This window comes from Balearica regulorum, chromosome 3 (genome assembly GCF_011004875.1).
Source record: "Balearica regulorum gibbericeps isolate bBalReg1 chromosome 3, bBalReg1.pri, whole genome shotgun sequence".
Classification (NCBI taxonomy): domain Eukaryota; kingdom Metazoa; phylum Chordata; class Aves; order Gruiformes; family Gruidae; genus Balearica; species Balearica regulorum.
This window is the reverse complement of record NC_046186.1, coordinates 38,858,815-38,873,279: the sequence shown is the minus strand read 5'-3', so window position 1 is coordinate 38,873,279 and position 14,465 is coordinate 38,858,815. Positions and strand designations below refer to the sequence as shown.

The 14,465-nt window shown below is 44.8% G+C and overlaps 1 protein-coding gene across 6 annotated transcripts in view; it reads left to right on the top strand.

The window, feature by feature from the left end:
• Nucleotides 1-685: 685 nt before the first annotated feature.
• SNAP91 (synaptosome associated protein 91) overlaps nt 686-14,465 on the top strand; it is a 71,589-nt gene continuing 57,809 nt past the window's right edge. For all 6 annotated transcript variants that reach the window (XM_075747609.1, XM_075747606.1, XM_075747608.1 and 3 more), the window contains exons 1-2: nt 686-814; nt 1,472-1,630. In XM_075747609.1, the coding sequence (XP_075603724.1) occupies nt 1,501-1,630 (130 nt within the window). In that variant the 5' untranslated portion in view covers nt 686-814; nt 1,472-1,500. The remainder of the gene's footprint in view (nt 815-1,471; nt 1,631-14,465) is intronic.

Below are 14,465 nucleotides of genomic sequence, written 5' to 3'. Positions count from 1 at the left end.
ATAATAACAACATCATAAAGGGATTCTGGAGAAATCTAGTGTATGTGCAGTTTGGCGATCCCTCAGTGCATTATTTTAAGCGTTAACGACAGGACCACATTGCAGACAGGTGAAGCATCCGTGGCTTCGGTCCCCCCAACAAACCTCCGTGTCCCGCGGATCCCCACCGTGCTCCCCCAGACAGCACCCGGGTGGGAGCAGCTCCGGCCGGCCGCCCCCGGCCGCCCCCTCCGGGAAGCGGGAGGCGAGGGGGAGGATGGGGGCGGCGGCCCGGGCCGCGCCTGGCCGCACACCTAGCGGGCAGGCCGCCGCGTCCCCTTTAAGAGGCGCGGCGTGGCGGGGGGCTCTGACCCGCGTTACCGGGCGGCCCGGCCGCACCGCGCCGCGCGGGGTCACCTGACTGCGCCCGGCCACCGACCTGCGGCGGCAACGGCAGCGCCGCGCCGGTCCGCTCCGCTCCGTCCCGCCCTCTGCACCGGGGTAGGGGGCGGCGCTGCTGCGGCAGTAGCGCGGGGATTAGGCTGCGGGAGGATTAAGCCGCTGGCTGGAAATAGCAGCGGCGGCTCCCGGGCGTGGACGCCCAGCGCATCCCCGGCGGCGGCGGCGGGAGGGGGCAGCCCGCCCCGCACCTGGGGCTACCGGGGCCGGGGGGAGGGAGGGGGGGGGGGACGGACGGGCGGGCTGCTGCGCCGCGGGGCGCCTCGCCAGCCGGCAGCGCGGCGGGCCGGGCCGGGGAGCGGTCGCGGCGGGAGGCGGCGGTGCCCTCCCCGGAGCGGCGGCGGCAGGAGGACGGGAGGGAAGGACGCACTGACAGGTCGGCCGCTGGCGCTCGCTTCATCCTTTTCTCACCCCGCCGCGCCGCCCCGGGCTGCTGCATGGCGCTGGGCGCCGGCCGCATCCAGCGGCGCCCCATTTCCCGGCGGGAGGGGGGTCCCCATCGGGGCCGGGGGCTGGTGGCGGGGGAGGCACCGAGAGGGCATAACATGGCGCAACGGTGCCATAATCTCCCACCCGGGAGGCGGCGGGGCGGGCGCTGCGGCGGGGTCGGGGCGCGGCGGCGGCGTCTCCCCCGCGGGCCGGCTCGGCGGGCGGGCACTGCCGGGGCAGGTGTGTGGGGGGTCCTTCTCCCCCCTCCCCGGGGGCTCGTACGTTATTTGTGTGTAGCCTCCTTCTGCTACCATCATTTCCCCTTCAGCCTTTCCCTGCAGCATCTAAAATATCCCCCCTTTTTTTTTAATTCCCCCCCCCCCCCAGGCGGCTTCTAGCAAGGCAAAGGCTTACACAACGGGGCGGGGGGGCTGCGCCTCGGGAGGGGCCGGGCTGCCTGAAGGACCATTGTGCGTGTGGCGTGGCTGTGTGTGTCCGTGTGCGTGTGTCCGTGCGTGTCTCAGTCGTGCCCCCCCACCCCCTGTCTCCCTCGGCCATAAACCCGGAATCTCCCCTTCCCCTCCCGTGTTTTCCGCCTCTGCAGAGCAGGCAGCAGCAGGCACGCCAGCGAAGATGTCGGGTCAGACGCTGACAGATCGCATCGCAGCTGCTCAGTACAGCGTTACGGGATCGGCCGTAGCCAGAGCCGTCTGCAAAGCCACCACGCATGAAGTGATGGGGCCCAAGAAAAAGCACCTGGACTGTGAGCATCCCTTTTTGTATCCCCAGCGAAGAGCCGGGGCTGAGGAGGCTGCCCACGGGCCTCCTTAGTGTGCCTTTGAGCTGTCTGGCTACTGTGCTTGCTGTAATCCAGCTTGCAGACTGTAAGGGTTATGAGAAATCTCCAGGAGAGAATGAGTTATTATTGCATTTCTTCTCTTATTGCATAATACTGATCTTTCGTCCATGTTTTTCTTTTTTGTTTGTTTGGTTTTTTTTTTCCCCTCATGACCTCTTGCCTTTTATCCAGGAAGGCAGTGCGAAGCGTGCCTTGTGGAGCAGGGGCTTGGAAAGAGGGGAGGGAATTGGGCACAGGGTAAAATGGCTTGTCACCGCCTGCTTTGGCCAGGATTAAGCTAGGCAGAGACATAAATGTTACACCAGGAGCTGGCCAAGCACAGGTAGGAGTGTGGATGTCTCCACAGCAGACTTCTCGAGAGGTTTAGATGGTGGTGTGCTTAAATGGCAAAGCACTTGGATGACGCTACAGTGTGGATTGGGAGAGTTTAAGCCTCTGGAGAATTTAAGGGCTGTTGCTGAGGTCCCAAATATCAGAGAGCAACTTCATGAGCTGACTGATAGTTTGCATCATGTTTCATTGAGGATGACTGTAGTTTTGTCTCCAAGATTTATGATCTATTCTGGATTGGCATTAGAATCATAGAATCGTTTAGGTTGGAAAAGACCTTTAAGATCATCAAGTCCAACCATTAACCCTGCACTGCCAAGTCCACCATGCTAGTTAATGCATGAAACAAGGTTGAAGTCAAAATGTTTCTTAAAACAATGAGCCAGTGATGTTTTGTCTTGACAATTTTATTTCTTTTCAACCCACTCAACTGTCAGTCCTTGCTTGGAGCCACCAAGCAGTAGAATGGTGAAATAATTTAATTGCGTGATGTTAATTGGCCTTGTTTACCAGTAGTAACTTTGACCAGCATTGAACTCAGTAGATAAACAGCAGTTGTGATTTTCCCTTTTTTCTTTTTTTTGGACATGGTAAGAAACATGTTCAAATAAACATCAGCGGGTTTTATACCAAGCGGTCTCTTGGCTGCTGGCTGTTACTAAGTAATGCTGGTGCAGGTGCGTATGTAAGTACAATTCTGATGATGCTGTATTTCTTAGAAGGAAGTAGTATTACTTCTGGAAAATAATTCCAGTTTTCAGTGCTAATGACTTCATAGCTAAGACTTAAAGTGGCAAACAATGTGTTGGTCTTCCAGTATATCTAGTCTTGTACATATGTTGAAGAGATGCTGATGTAAGCAGCATTGATTGAAGACTGACTTGAGTCTAAACTGTTGTTTAAATAGATTGCCTGTCTTGATATCATGTATTCTCTCTTGTTTTCTTGTATATTTTAAAAAATCATCTTAGTTATTGACGTCTCTTATGTTGCTGTTTGGTAGCTGTCGACACTTCTTAATCTGTAGGCTGTGTCTGGACGGTCCTGCTGTATCTGTTACTAGAAGCTTTAGCTTAAAGAAAAAGCCAGCTCATGTGTTTAAAAGCATGCTGTGTCTCTGTGTATTTTAATATATATACATATGTGTTTGTGTCTATATTTATATAAAAATAAAAGTACTAACTGGGATAGGCAGGATTAAAGTGAGGTAGAAATAATTTACCACTGCTATATTAAAGTCTGGAAAGGGATTGTGTTTGGATAGTGGTGCTGATGTTACTAATTCAGAAAATGAGCATGGGAGAGACTGAAGTCGGTAGCATTCCATGCAATTTCATACCCACCTGCATGTAAGACACACAGGAGGAAAAGGAATTATTATTTCCTGGGAAGACACATCCCTGATCATTTTTCCTTCTGTTTTCTAAACTGCATAGAACAGTTATCATTAAAGACAGAATCTTGTCAGTGGGAGATATGCACATTCAAAATTGTGGTCTGTAAATGAAAATCAAGTTCATGGTTCAGAAGAAAAAAATATTATAAGGCTCTTAAACCTGCGGCATCTCCTCAGAACTGTGAATTGTTAGGCAATTGCTCGAATTCTGATGTGTATTTTATGAACAAGTATTAAAATGGGCCTTATACATTGTAATGAGAGAGTAAATTAAAAGTTCATCCTCTGAAAGAGCAATACCCCCATGCATGCAGGAGGTACTGCTTGGTGGAGGTAGATCTGAGCCACGTGGCTAACTGCATTTCAGGTTGGATAAGTAGCATTTGAAAATGTGGAGAAGGGAATGAAAGGTAAAACTTGCTAATGCCTTAAGGTAAGTTTTGAGTCAAAGTGTGAAGGATTGAGATGATTAAAACTTAAGGTACCAGAGAGCAATGGTTGGAGCAATACTTTATGAAGAGCTGTAATTCTAGTATTGGTGTGAGGGTTCAGTGTCCTTAGGGAACTCCATAATTTTATTTTGTGTTGTAGTGGCCAGGTGTCATGTCACACAACCTATCTTCTGCTGCTTTGCCTAGCAGCTGGGCTTTGTAAATTAAATGGAGAGATCGACTATTTAACATGAGTTAAGTAGTCCTGTGAGGATGGGACACAATGATGCCTGTCCTTGTGTTTTCTGCAGAAGATGTTAGTGCCAGAGGGTTATAGAAAGATGATAGGTGACAAGGTGTGGGGTGGTGGTTTGTTTAGTTTTGTGGTTTTTCCTGGTTGGTTTAGTGTGTTCGGGGTTTTTTTGTTGTTTTGTCGGTTGGTGGTTTTTTTTTTTTTTTAGTGAGTGCTGCTTAAAGGGAATTTGCTCTGAGGAATAAAAAGCATGATTTGGGTATGAGTGCATGTGTGTGAGGAAGGGAGGCGAGAACAAAATGAATGTCTTTTGTGAACAAAAGCTGAGCTGTTAAGTGTTTACCTTGGTGTGGTTTTCTGTACTTGCATAGCTTATGAGTGCAGGCTTTAATATGGATGCTGCATAGTGCCTGTTCTTTGGCACAAGCTCTGAATGCTGCACAGACTTGTCATGTAAAGAACTACCGAAGTATGATTAGGTTGCTATCATATACTCATTAGTAAGATTTACCATTTTCTTGAATTCCAGCTCTCATACTAGTGAATTTCCAGCAACTGCAGGACGTCGTGCCAGATGGCAATAAATGTATTTTCCAAGTCCCTGTGGGGAGAAAAGGAACTTAAATTTAGGATGCTCTCATGGTTTGGGGCAAGCCGTTGCAGTTGGCACATTAAGAGCTCTGATCCTTTTGGACTTAAACTTGTCATCTTGAAGCCGTATCATTGTGGTGACTTTATCTCCCTCAGCTAACCATGTTGTGCTAAATGAATTACAATTAGATACAGCAAGTGAGGAAAGCATTTCCATGGAGAAGTGGGAATTAGCGACTTGATTTTGCTGCAGTGAGAAAGGCCATTGCAGAGTGGGTGAATGAGATGTATGGACTATGTTAAGGATATACGAGCTGTGGTAGTTCAATTGGAAGGACAGTCCTAGTGCACAGCATATAAGTTTCATTCTCAGAATTGTTCTGAAAGATGTGTTAAGGCTTCATGGAGGGTTTAATTGTGTGGAGGAAGTAAAAGGCAACTTCCAGCCTCCAATGGGAGTGACTCTGATGGTATCAACAGGGAGAAGCTTTTGGAGAAGGGAAGTATACTTGACTTTCAAATTTTAAAACACATGATAGATGAGGGTAAAATAGGTGGATCTGAACTCAGCTCCTTTTATAAAGGATCTTGCTCAGAAACAGACCGTCAAGCTTTGATTTAGGGAAGTGAATTGGAAACAAGTGAGATTGTTGCGTCTGCAGTTGGTCGTAACAAGTTCCTGTTTCTGAAAATGATCAAAATGGCTGGGATTTTCCTTGACTTATTTTGTTGAGTGAATTGGTTTGCAGCAAGAGGAAGTTCTGTGGAGTACGTATTCTAAAAAGACCATGTGGTGCCTCCTTACTTCTTGAAAATAATTCTTGTAGGTAGAAGGCCCTTCTGGAGGCCTGATCAAGAGCTGGGAGACTTTCATGAAGTGTGGAGACAAAGCAGATGTGGAACAGGACTCAATTTCCTGTGGCTGTGGAGGTGACCTGTGTATCTGTAGTAACATCTTTCCATCCCAAGTCTAATTTTGCATATTTGTATGTGGCTGACAAACAGGAAAAACAAAAAGGAAATTTATAGTTTAATTAATGCTGGTAACTGAACTGCAGGGCTGGTGTCAGTAATTTGCTTATACAGACATTTTTGTTGCTGCAGGGTTTTACCTTTCTCCTGCAAACCACGGGGATGACCTAACAAGTTGGAATCACTATGGTCTCTAGTGTTGAAACAGAAGTGGATGTTGACCAAAAGCAATAGGTTAAACTTTTTCCTAGGCTTAGTAAAGATAAAGTTACTAGATCCCACAGGTTAGTCTTATAAACCTCTACCTCATTCCTGAGGAATATGTCTGTGTGTCTCGTTTTTGGGATAGGTGGGGGGTCAGTGGAGCTATCTTGAGTCACTAGGCTTCAGTGACTGTTTGGGTTAACTTGGATGCATATTTCAGAAGTTGTTTGCTGCTGAAGTGATTTGGGGAGCATTCCAAGTCTGTTGGCACTTGAGGCCTTTTCCTAGCGGAAGTAGCGCAGATGTACAAGTACTGCATTGCTCTGCAGTCCAGGTGACACTTTGTCTTTACGGCCAAGGAGGTACCTTCAAGAAAACTGCCAAGAACGGAGTCCCTGTACAAACTGGGCTTAATCCTTCACACTTTACTAATGAAACTACTTTTGTATGTCTCACTGTATCTTGTATTGGAGGAATTTGTTACAGTTTCCATGTACAAGCAAACTGCCTTTGTTTAAAAGTTAGCATTGAAAATCAGCTGTAATACTGTGTCTTAGTTTTTGTTGTCACAGCTGGGGTGTATTCTAAATTGTGAACTCCATGTCACCCCAATGAATCTTTCACACCTGAAAAGAAAAAAAAAAAATCCAAGCAAGCAATTCTTTTCTGTAATTCATTAATGGATATTGGATTAGCACATTTTTGTGTGTGTGTAAGGACTTGTCAGTCTCTGTGTTGAATAAGTCTGTTTCTCTGGGCTTCTCCCTTGTCCTTTCTCAAAATAGTATTGAAGACTCACTTCATTTGCAGGTGTGTAGATCTCTGAATAGGAGCAGAAATGTCTGTCATAGGTAAGGGGAGCTAATAAGAAGGCTTTTTAGATTAGTTGATCTCGAGTATTTCAGTGGCATTAACTTCCAATTTCTCCCCCGGCCCCATCCTCTTTTTAAAATCTGTGTAGTACTAAGAGTAGGCTGCCCTTTTAATTAAGCTAAGACTTAGATAACTAATGATTTTTCAAAATATGTTTGAAGCTGGCTAGAAGTTTGAATTCTTGTTAAGATAAAAAGGTTGAAACTTGCACCAGACCAACTGATCCTGCCCATCTGAACTGTTCTGTGTTTAAGTCTTCTTATGGTACAATGTCTAAAGAAAGGGAGGATGATGAAACAGAAGAGAGGGTAGACAGTGTAATGTTAAACTTTCTTTCACCCAAACTGTAACTTGATAAAGCTAGATTGACTAGTCCTGCCCTCTCTCCTCTTGGCTTTTTGTCAGCTGAAGGCATACATTCTTAGTCAGTTTTCAATAGTCATCAAGATCCTTCTGTTAAACGTGCTTCCTCAAGGTCATGGATGACAAATTCTGGGACAAACTGGGTCTTTCTGCTGTACTGATTTCCATTAGTAGACCTTTATAATGGAGTAGCCATGTCTTTGAAGTCCCTTGTTCATGAGATGGTCAGTATGACAGTGACCAGTCCATAGTTTTACTTACTTCCATTTCGTAGTTGACTATGTTTCATAATAGTCTCATAGTGTTACTCAGATCCTGGGTGGCAGCAATTGCACATCTTTTAAACAAGCAACAAAATCTGCAGTTTGATTTCCTGTGATTTGATTCGATCTGTGCCTCTGATTTCTCAGCCTGGTTCTCAAACCCTCCATTTTCTGCATGTGCCTTACTTGGGCCTGTCCCATGAGTGAGGAGTTCTGTCAAGTCTCCAAGAAAGTGCTCTGTTGGTGTGGCTGGTCCATACTTCTCTGTGTCTGCCCTGTGAAGGATCCTCTGAAGTGCTTAAAAGTAAATGACAGTCAGGATAACTCTGAAGGGCATAGAGCATTTTGGATGCTATTCGTCTTCATGCTTCTTGCTGGATGGAGAAATTGGTAGCCAAAGAGAAGAATTTGCTGCCCTCCTAGTCCCCATTTCTGAAGAAGTAGTAATATAGCAAAGGCATACCTGCCTCTAGTATTTTTCTGCCTGTGTTCAACGTACTCCAGAATACTTCTCTTTTCCTACCCTACTTACCTTCCTGCAGTACTGAGTATCCGTGGCAAGGTGTTGGCTGCAGGAATGGCATCTGTGAAAAGAGACCAGGGCTTGCTCCATGCCAGACACAGCCGGCTCCACAATGGACCCACCAAAGGACACAGTTGAGCCCATCCACCAAGTTTGTGGCACCTCTAGGAAAACGTACTTAAAGGGCAGAAGAGGAGAAAGGAAAAAGTGAGAAATCGCAGAGGGAACACCAAGGTCAGAGGTGGAGCAGGAGGTACTCCATGGTGCAGGAGCAGGTATCCCCTGCAGCCTGTGGAAGAGACCCGTATTCTCAGAGGTCACAGCTGCAGCATCTCCCTCTGCTACCAAAACCTTGTCATGTGCACTCAGTATACCCCCGCCTCTGAAGAAAAGAAAAGGAGAGACCTTCCTCAGTCAGCTGTGGACACATGGTATTGCTCAAGGAGCTGGGTCCAGTGTTTCTGGAGATGGGAAAAATTTGAGTTGGGGGGGCTGACATTATATCCCTTCCCTTAGTCTTACTATAGTCTAAAGATGAGTCAGTGGTACCAAACACTATCATTAAGTTAACATGCCCTGTTCCTTTTGGGAGCTTCTTTTCAAGGCACAGATCAGGATGCAAGTAAGGGTAGAAAAGCACGAGTTCTGGAGTGTGCCTAAGGGAAATGCAGTAGTCTCACCAATGAGTCTCTGATGAAACTTGAATCTCCAAACTTCAACACACGGCATATAGATTAGGAACAACATTCTGCCTGGCTTTCGAGAGAGGGGTTTCAAATACCCCAAAAACTAAAAAGCAAGGAATAAAGCAAGCCAGGAAATCAGGGTCTGAATGTCAGCACAGGATGTCTAGTGTGCCGAAAAAACAGGTCATCTAGCATGGGGTTGAACCCTGAACTCAAACTGAACAATATGCTAGAAGAAGCCTTCCTAGTAGGTTTGCAGGCAGTGATCTATAGCACAGGGTTTGCAGGAGTACTTTTGTTCCCCTGAGTCAGCAGTAGCGACAAGATTGCAGTGTGAAGCTTCGTTGGTAAGTTGATATTAGAGTATCCCACCCCATCAGACTTGACATGGCTGCTTGATTTTCCTACTGGCCAAAATTTTGCTTGGATGAGAGCTTGGTGGCTTAAATAAAACCTGAATAAACCAGATGTTGGCAATTGCTAGAAGGCAATCGGAATACTTGGCAGAGGCTAGCTTGTCACTTTGCAGAGCATGGTTAAGTCTGCTTTTTCTGGAGTCTTGCAAACCATATGCTAGACCCTTAGAGCTGTTTTTAATACTTTTAATCTTGCTATTTTGATTATGTTTACTTCTGCAGAGCGGCTTGAAAACACTGAAAATCAATACAAGACAAGTTTCGCAAGGGCGGCCTCAGAGGTACATTCGACAGTCTTAGTTGGTAGCCAGTAAGCTGCTTGTGCTCATAAAAATTCTTCTCTTTAGGTTGTGAAACACATTTGCTGAAGCAGTTGAGAGCTGTAGTCCACTAGGAGAGGGAATATACCAGCAATCTGGACTAGTGCCACAAATGGTGTTGGACATCAGCCTTGAAATGTCACTGGGAATGTAGGTGGAATACTAGAACAGTGTTTTCTAGGCTGCTGGCAAATGGTAGCATCCACTGGGTGGCTGAGGCTTGCAGCTTAGTTGTAGGCACAGTATAGGAAATGGCAGTGCACTGTATTACCACTGACTTCAGGGCAAACCAAGTCTAAATACCCTTCTGTTCCTCCTCCCTACCCAGGATAATGTGATCTCATGCTTTGTTTTAGATTATATCTGTATCTTAACTTAGTTTAATGAAAGGGATTCGATGCTGAAAAGTCCTGGTGTCATGCTAATGTTGTGTTTTTATGTAATCCGTACTCTGGCCATGTGAGTTGAGGCAATATGTCGGTTGGTTGCCTTTCCTAGAGTCTGATTTTTCTAGCTATTGGTAAAACTGAAATGTGTTACGATATTTCCCGTAGAGGAGATTTTGCAAGTACGTAGGCATGATCATGCTTGAAGGCCACCAAGAAAGCACACCCTGCCTCTCATATGTACTGAGAACTGCAGGTTGCTGACAAGATGTGTCTGCAGCTTGAGTCTGGCTTATGGCAACCAACTCTTTTCCTGGTCATAAGCCAATATGCAAAATTACCACAGGTAGAAAGCAAGTTGGCAGGAACTCGTGTCTTGTAGTTGGGCTACAGAGCTCTAACAAAACAGTTGAGCTGTGTGTTTTGCCAAGGTGTTTGACTTTCTCAAAGAAGGAATGAAAGAGAAAGCAATATGTTCTTTGTTAGTTGTTCCTAGGTATTTAGGAGACTAGGTTATGACAGAGATGTGAAACACCGGTCAGAGTAGATTGGAGAGTTTGGTGTCCACTTGAGCTAAGATTTTTCTACCACATAACCATTTAAAGGACCAAAGAACATGTGTTTTCAAGAAAGTGTCTTAAACTTTGCTGTCCTAAAGAGGTGGGAACAAGACTGTGGCTTGATTACTGACGGTGCAGTCAATCACTTCAAACTGCCGCTTGGCTTGGCACGAGCATGGATGACACAATGGCAGCAGGTTCTTCCATAGCAGATGGTCAGCTGTTAGCCTGCAGAGCCTGGCAGGCTCCTAGTGCCTCTGGCATAGTTTTGTTATATCCCTTAAGTCTATCTGATAGTTTACAGAATGTTCTAAAATGGCCCTCCATAGAAGTGAGGGGAAGACACGACTGCTGAAGCATGAATAAAACATGCTGACTTGTCGCCCACATTCTTAAAATGTATGCAAGTTTACAAGTTTGGGGGGAGGTCCTCAAAATAAGGCAGTGATTGGTTATCTTGCAGCAGTGCAGGACTGCACTAGCTAGAGCATCCATCTTTACACGTAATTGAAGAGCCCACGTAGATGCACTTAAGTGGGAGTTCAAACTGTCTTTAAAAGGACTCCTCCTTTCACTTCTCGTTTCAGAGCGTGTGGGACTTGTATGAAAGGGGGAAGCCAGCTGGCCTGTTTCCTGGCTCTGTAGGCTGCTGTTTCTCATTATGTAGAGGTCGAATATAGATGCAAGCTTTAACATACCGTTGCATCAGTTCTTCAGCAACCCTGGAGTTTTAAAACCTAACCTTTTAAAATGGAGACTTGGGTTTGGATCTTCTTGCCTGACTCTGGTATCCAAAGTATGATTATTGTGCCTCTAGCTCTTAATCTAAGTTTTATGGCTTCATCTAAACCTATTTATAGGAGGACGTACATTCTGCTAAGGGGCAGCAAGCCAGAGGAAGTCAGTGTATCTAGTGTGCCAGTGTTTTGAAAACATGTACAATTTATCATGAGTGATGTTTCGTTACTGGCATCTGAAACAGAACACTATTTCATATGTGAGCCTCGCCTGTGACTTTCTGATCTGATCTTTCATTCTAAGCCATTTAGAGTCTTTCTAGTTTTGCTAAGCTTTATATAAACTTCAAATTGCTCTGTTGTTTGTGAATGACAAGAGTATTAACAGGCAAAGTTTGCTGGGTTTGGTATAGGTGAGTTTAAAGAACTTCCCCTTGTTTATCAGGAAGATGGAAATTGCTTAAGCAGTATTATGAGAAGCTACTTTTCAAAACGCCTCTCCATAGCATGCTTAGGAGTTTATTTGACACTTCTGGGTGTTCCAGTCTAGAGGTCTGACTCTGCGCAAAGCTTTGCTGCCTGGATATGAGCCTGTGTGATGGATTCCAACTTCCTCACTCATCAATAGCTTGATAGGAGACTTCCACTGCCAGTGGCAAATGCATCTTCCAGGGGCATCAGTGACTTTGAACAGTTAGATAGTAATCTAATGATGACAGTTTTTTTAAAAGTTAGTAGTCCTAACTGCATCTTCCATCTCTCAGGTGGATGTTCTATTGAGTTTAACAGATTATTTTTTTTTGCAACATCAAGAAATCTGCAATATATGAAAGGCTGTAGGCTCATGTTGAAAAGTAAAGTCTACTGCTAGTTGATCTTAGTTTTTTCCAAATTTGAGAATTACTCACCTGTCTGTGGCAGAAGCAAAGGATTATTGTTTAACTGGTGCAGCACAGGGGAATGAACATAAAGCAATTGCATGTTTGGTTTCTTTTTTTAGCAAGGAGAGAGTAAAGCTCTGTCTAATTGTGAAAGACATCGGTCAGTTTGTTAAAATAAAAACGATCCAACCAAAAAGGAAAAAACCCTAAAAAAACCCAAGTACTTTGAGGCACAGCATTCACATATGAGGCAGTTGTCTGGTTTTAGGAACTCTTACGGTGTTCCTTTTGCTTATACATAGATATAAGACAAAATGGATTGAAACGATTGCACCATGTTATAAAGTACTTGCTCTTTAGTTGCAGCTGTTTCAGTATTCCTCTAGGATGTCATACTGTTGCACCGACTGTATGGACAGGTTTGTGTTATACTTGGTTTCTTTTTCCTACAGATATGTCCATGTTTTCAGCAGGACTTTCTGCATAGTTATGGGCATTTCATTCCCAGTTAAGAATTGCAACCTATGCTAAGCTTCGGGTGGCTTGTCAGCTCAACAGAGCTCTCTGGACCTGTTTGGTTATTTTTCAGACTGATCCTAGTATCATGTGAGATCCACTGACAAAATAGCTGGACTCTCATAAGAATCCCGCTGAGTGAGTGGGGAAAAACATGGACCATGGTCTGGATATTGAAAGTTAGATGTGTCAGCTGTTGAGCCTGCCTACTCAACTGACCTGTTTCTCGCATACAGGCTGTAGCAAGTTAACATGTGACCGAAGTTGCTTGCACATTGTCTCACTCCCACCCTATTTTTTTTATGCGTTCCCAATGTGTAACAGCTAAGTAGTGCAGCTGAAACATCAGGCTGCTTCCAATGTGTTTTCAGTCTCATTCATATTTGTAGTGGATTACAAATTGCTGTTCTGGGCAGAGTTGGTAGGCTAGTGAAAGTTTCACTTCTACAAGTGTATTTAAAAGAAATGGTTTTCTGGGGAAAATAGATCACTTGAGGGTGGAAAGCACTAACAAGGTTTCATTCTTAGAATAAAACCATCAGCAGCACGGCAACTCAAATAGCTCATGTGCCATGCCTCAGTTGATTACCACTTTCTGCCAGATGTGGTTGGAGTGTGAGATCAACCCGACATGTAACGGCTGATTAGAAAACATTCCAGTGCAGAGATTACAGTAAATGACTCCACGCTGCCGTGGCAAATGCAAAATCCTTACTTTTCTAGTGTAGCTGTGCTGTTTTGGATAAGAGCTGCGGTTGATCCTGTTACTGATATTCCAGTAAACAGCCAAGTGATAAGAGTTACAAATTGATGTAACCAACAGGTAATGTTAGGGGTTGTCCACCCTCATGGAAGGGTAATCACAGGCCACAGCTGGAATCCCGGTATCCAGTTGTCAATTAACTAGATCTTATTGACTTTTATCCTTCTGAGCAATAATCTTGCAACAATATACCCCCTTTAAACTTGTTCTGTTTGCAGCAAGACCTAGGATGCAGTGGGACTGTTGCTTTAATGCTTGCATGGATGGAGACAACAATTCTACCCTTTAGAGGAAATTGAATAAATGCTTTGAAGGCTTGGCAGAAGATTGGCTGGTGGCCACAGTTTCATATTTCTTCTCTAAATTAATATGTATTTTGGTTAAAGCTTCCAGGTTTGAACTGCTGAAGGAAATGGCTTGTAGAATGAGGTCTGAGATTTGCCACGCAGGATAAAAGTTCCTTTTTAGGAAAAGTTACTGGTCAAACACTTAACACAAATGCTACTTGTAATTGTAGTAGGGTTTTTTCCATGTCCTTTCCTCCCCTGGAGTTTGGCATCTAAGATGCCATATTACAATAAGATGGGGAATAGCATTTCTCCAAGACAATTGCTTTTATATTTTAACCTTATAACCATTGGTTGGTGTCCACCAAATGCAAATGGCACTTTGTAGATCTTAAACTATTGAGAGCTGTGCAAAAAAGGTAGTACAATGATGATTTGTGGCTCAGTTGCTATTTGCAGTAAATCAATAAAATAGAGAAGTAGCACATCTAGCTCTAGAGTTACTTGGTGTTTCATATCGACATAAGCAGAACTGCTCAATTCTTGTCTTTGAGCAGAAAAATACACGTTTCTGTTAAGCTAGTTGTGGAGCAGGATTTGGGTGGAGACAGGGCCTGGAATGGGGTCTCTCGGTGAGAGGAAAGGATCATTAGAGCAGTGATTTCTCCTCTTTCCCCTGCTTTGCTGAACTTGTACTCTTGCTTGAGACACATTCTTTGGTATTCAAAGTGAGTGAATTCTGTACAAACGAGGTTCAAGACTGAACTTCTTACTACTTTGGACAGGGGAAAGTTTCTATGCTTAATAACTAAGGCTTTTCCTACAGTGAAGCTGCTTGAAAAAGCTGCAGTGGCTGTAGTTGGGAAGAAACCTGGCAGGATTCTTTGGCCATGGGGCCTTTACCTTTTGCTTAGTGTTCTGGCTTCATGTGTGTGAGATTAAAAAGCTGCTTTCCTTAGTATGTTGGTATTAGGGGGTTTGTGTAGCC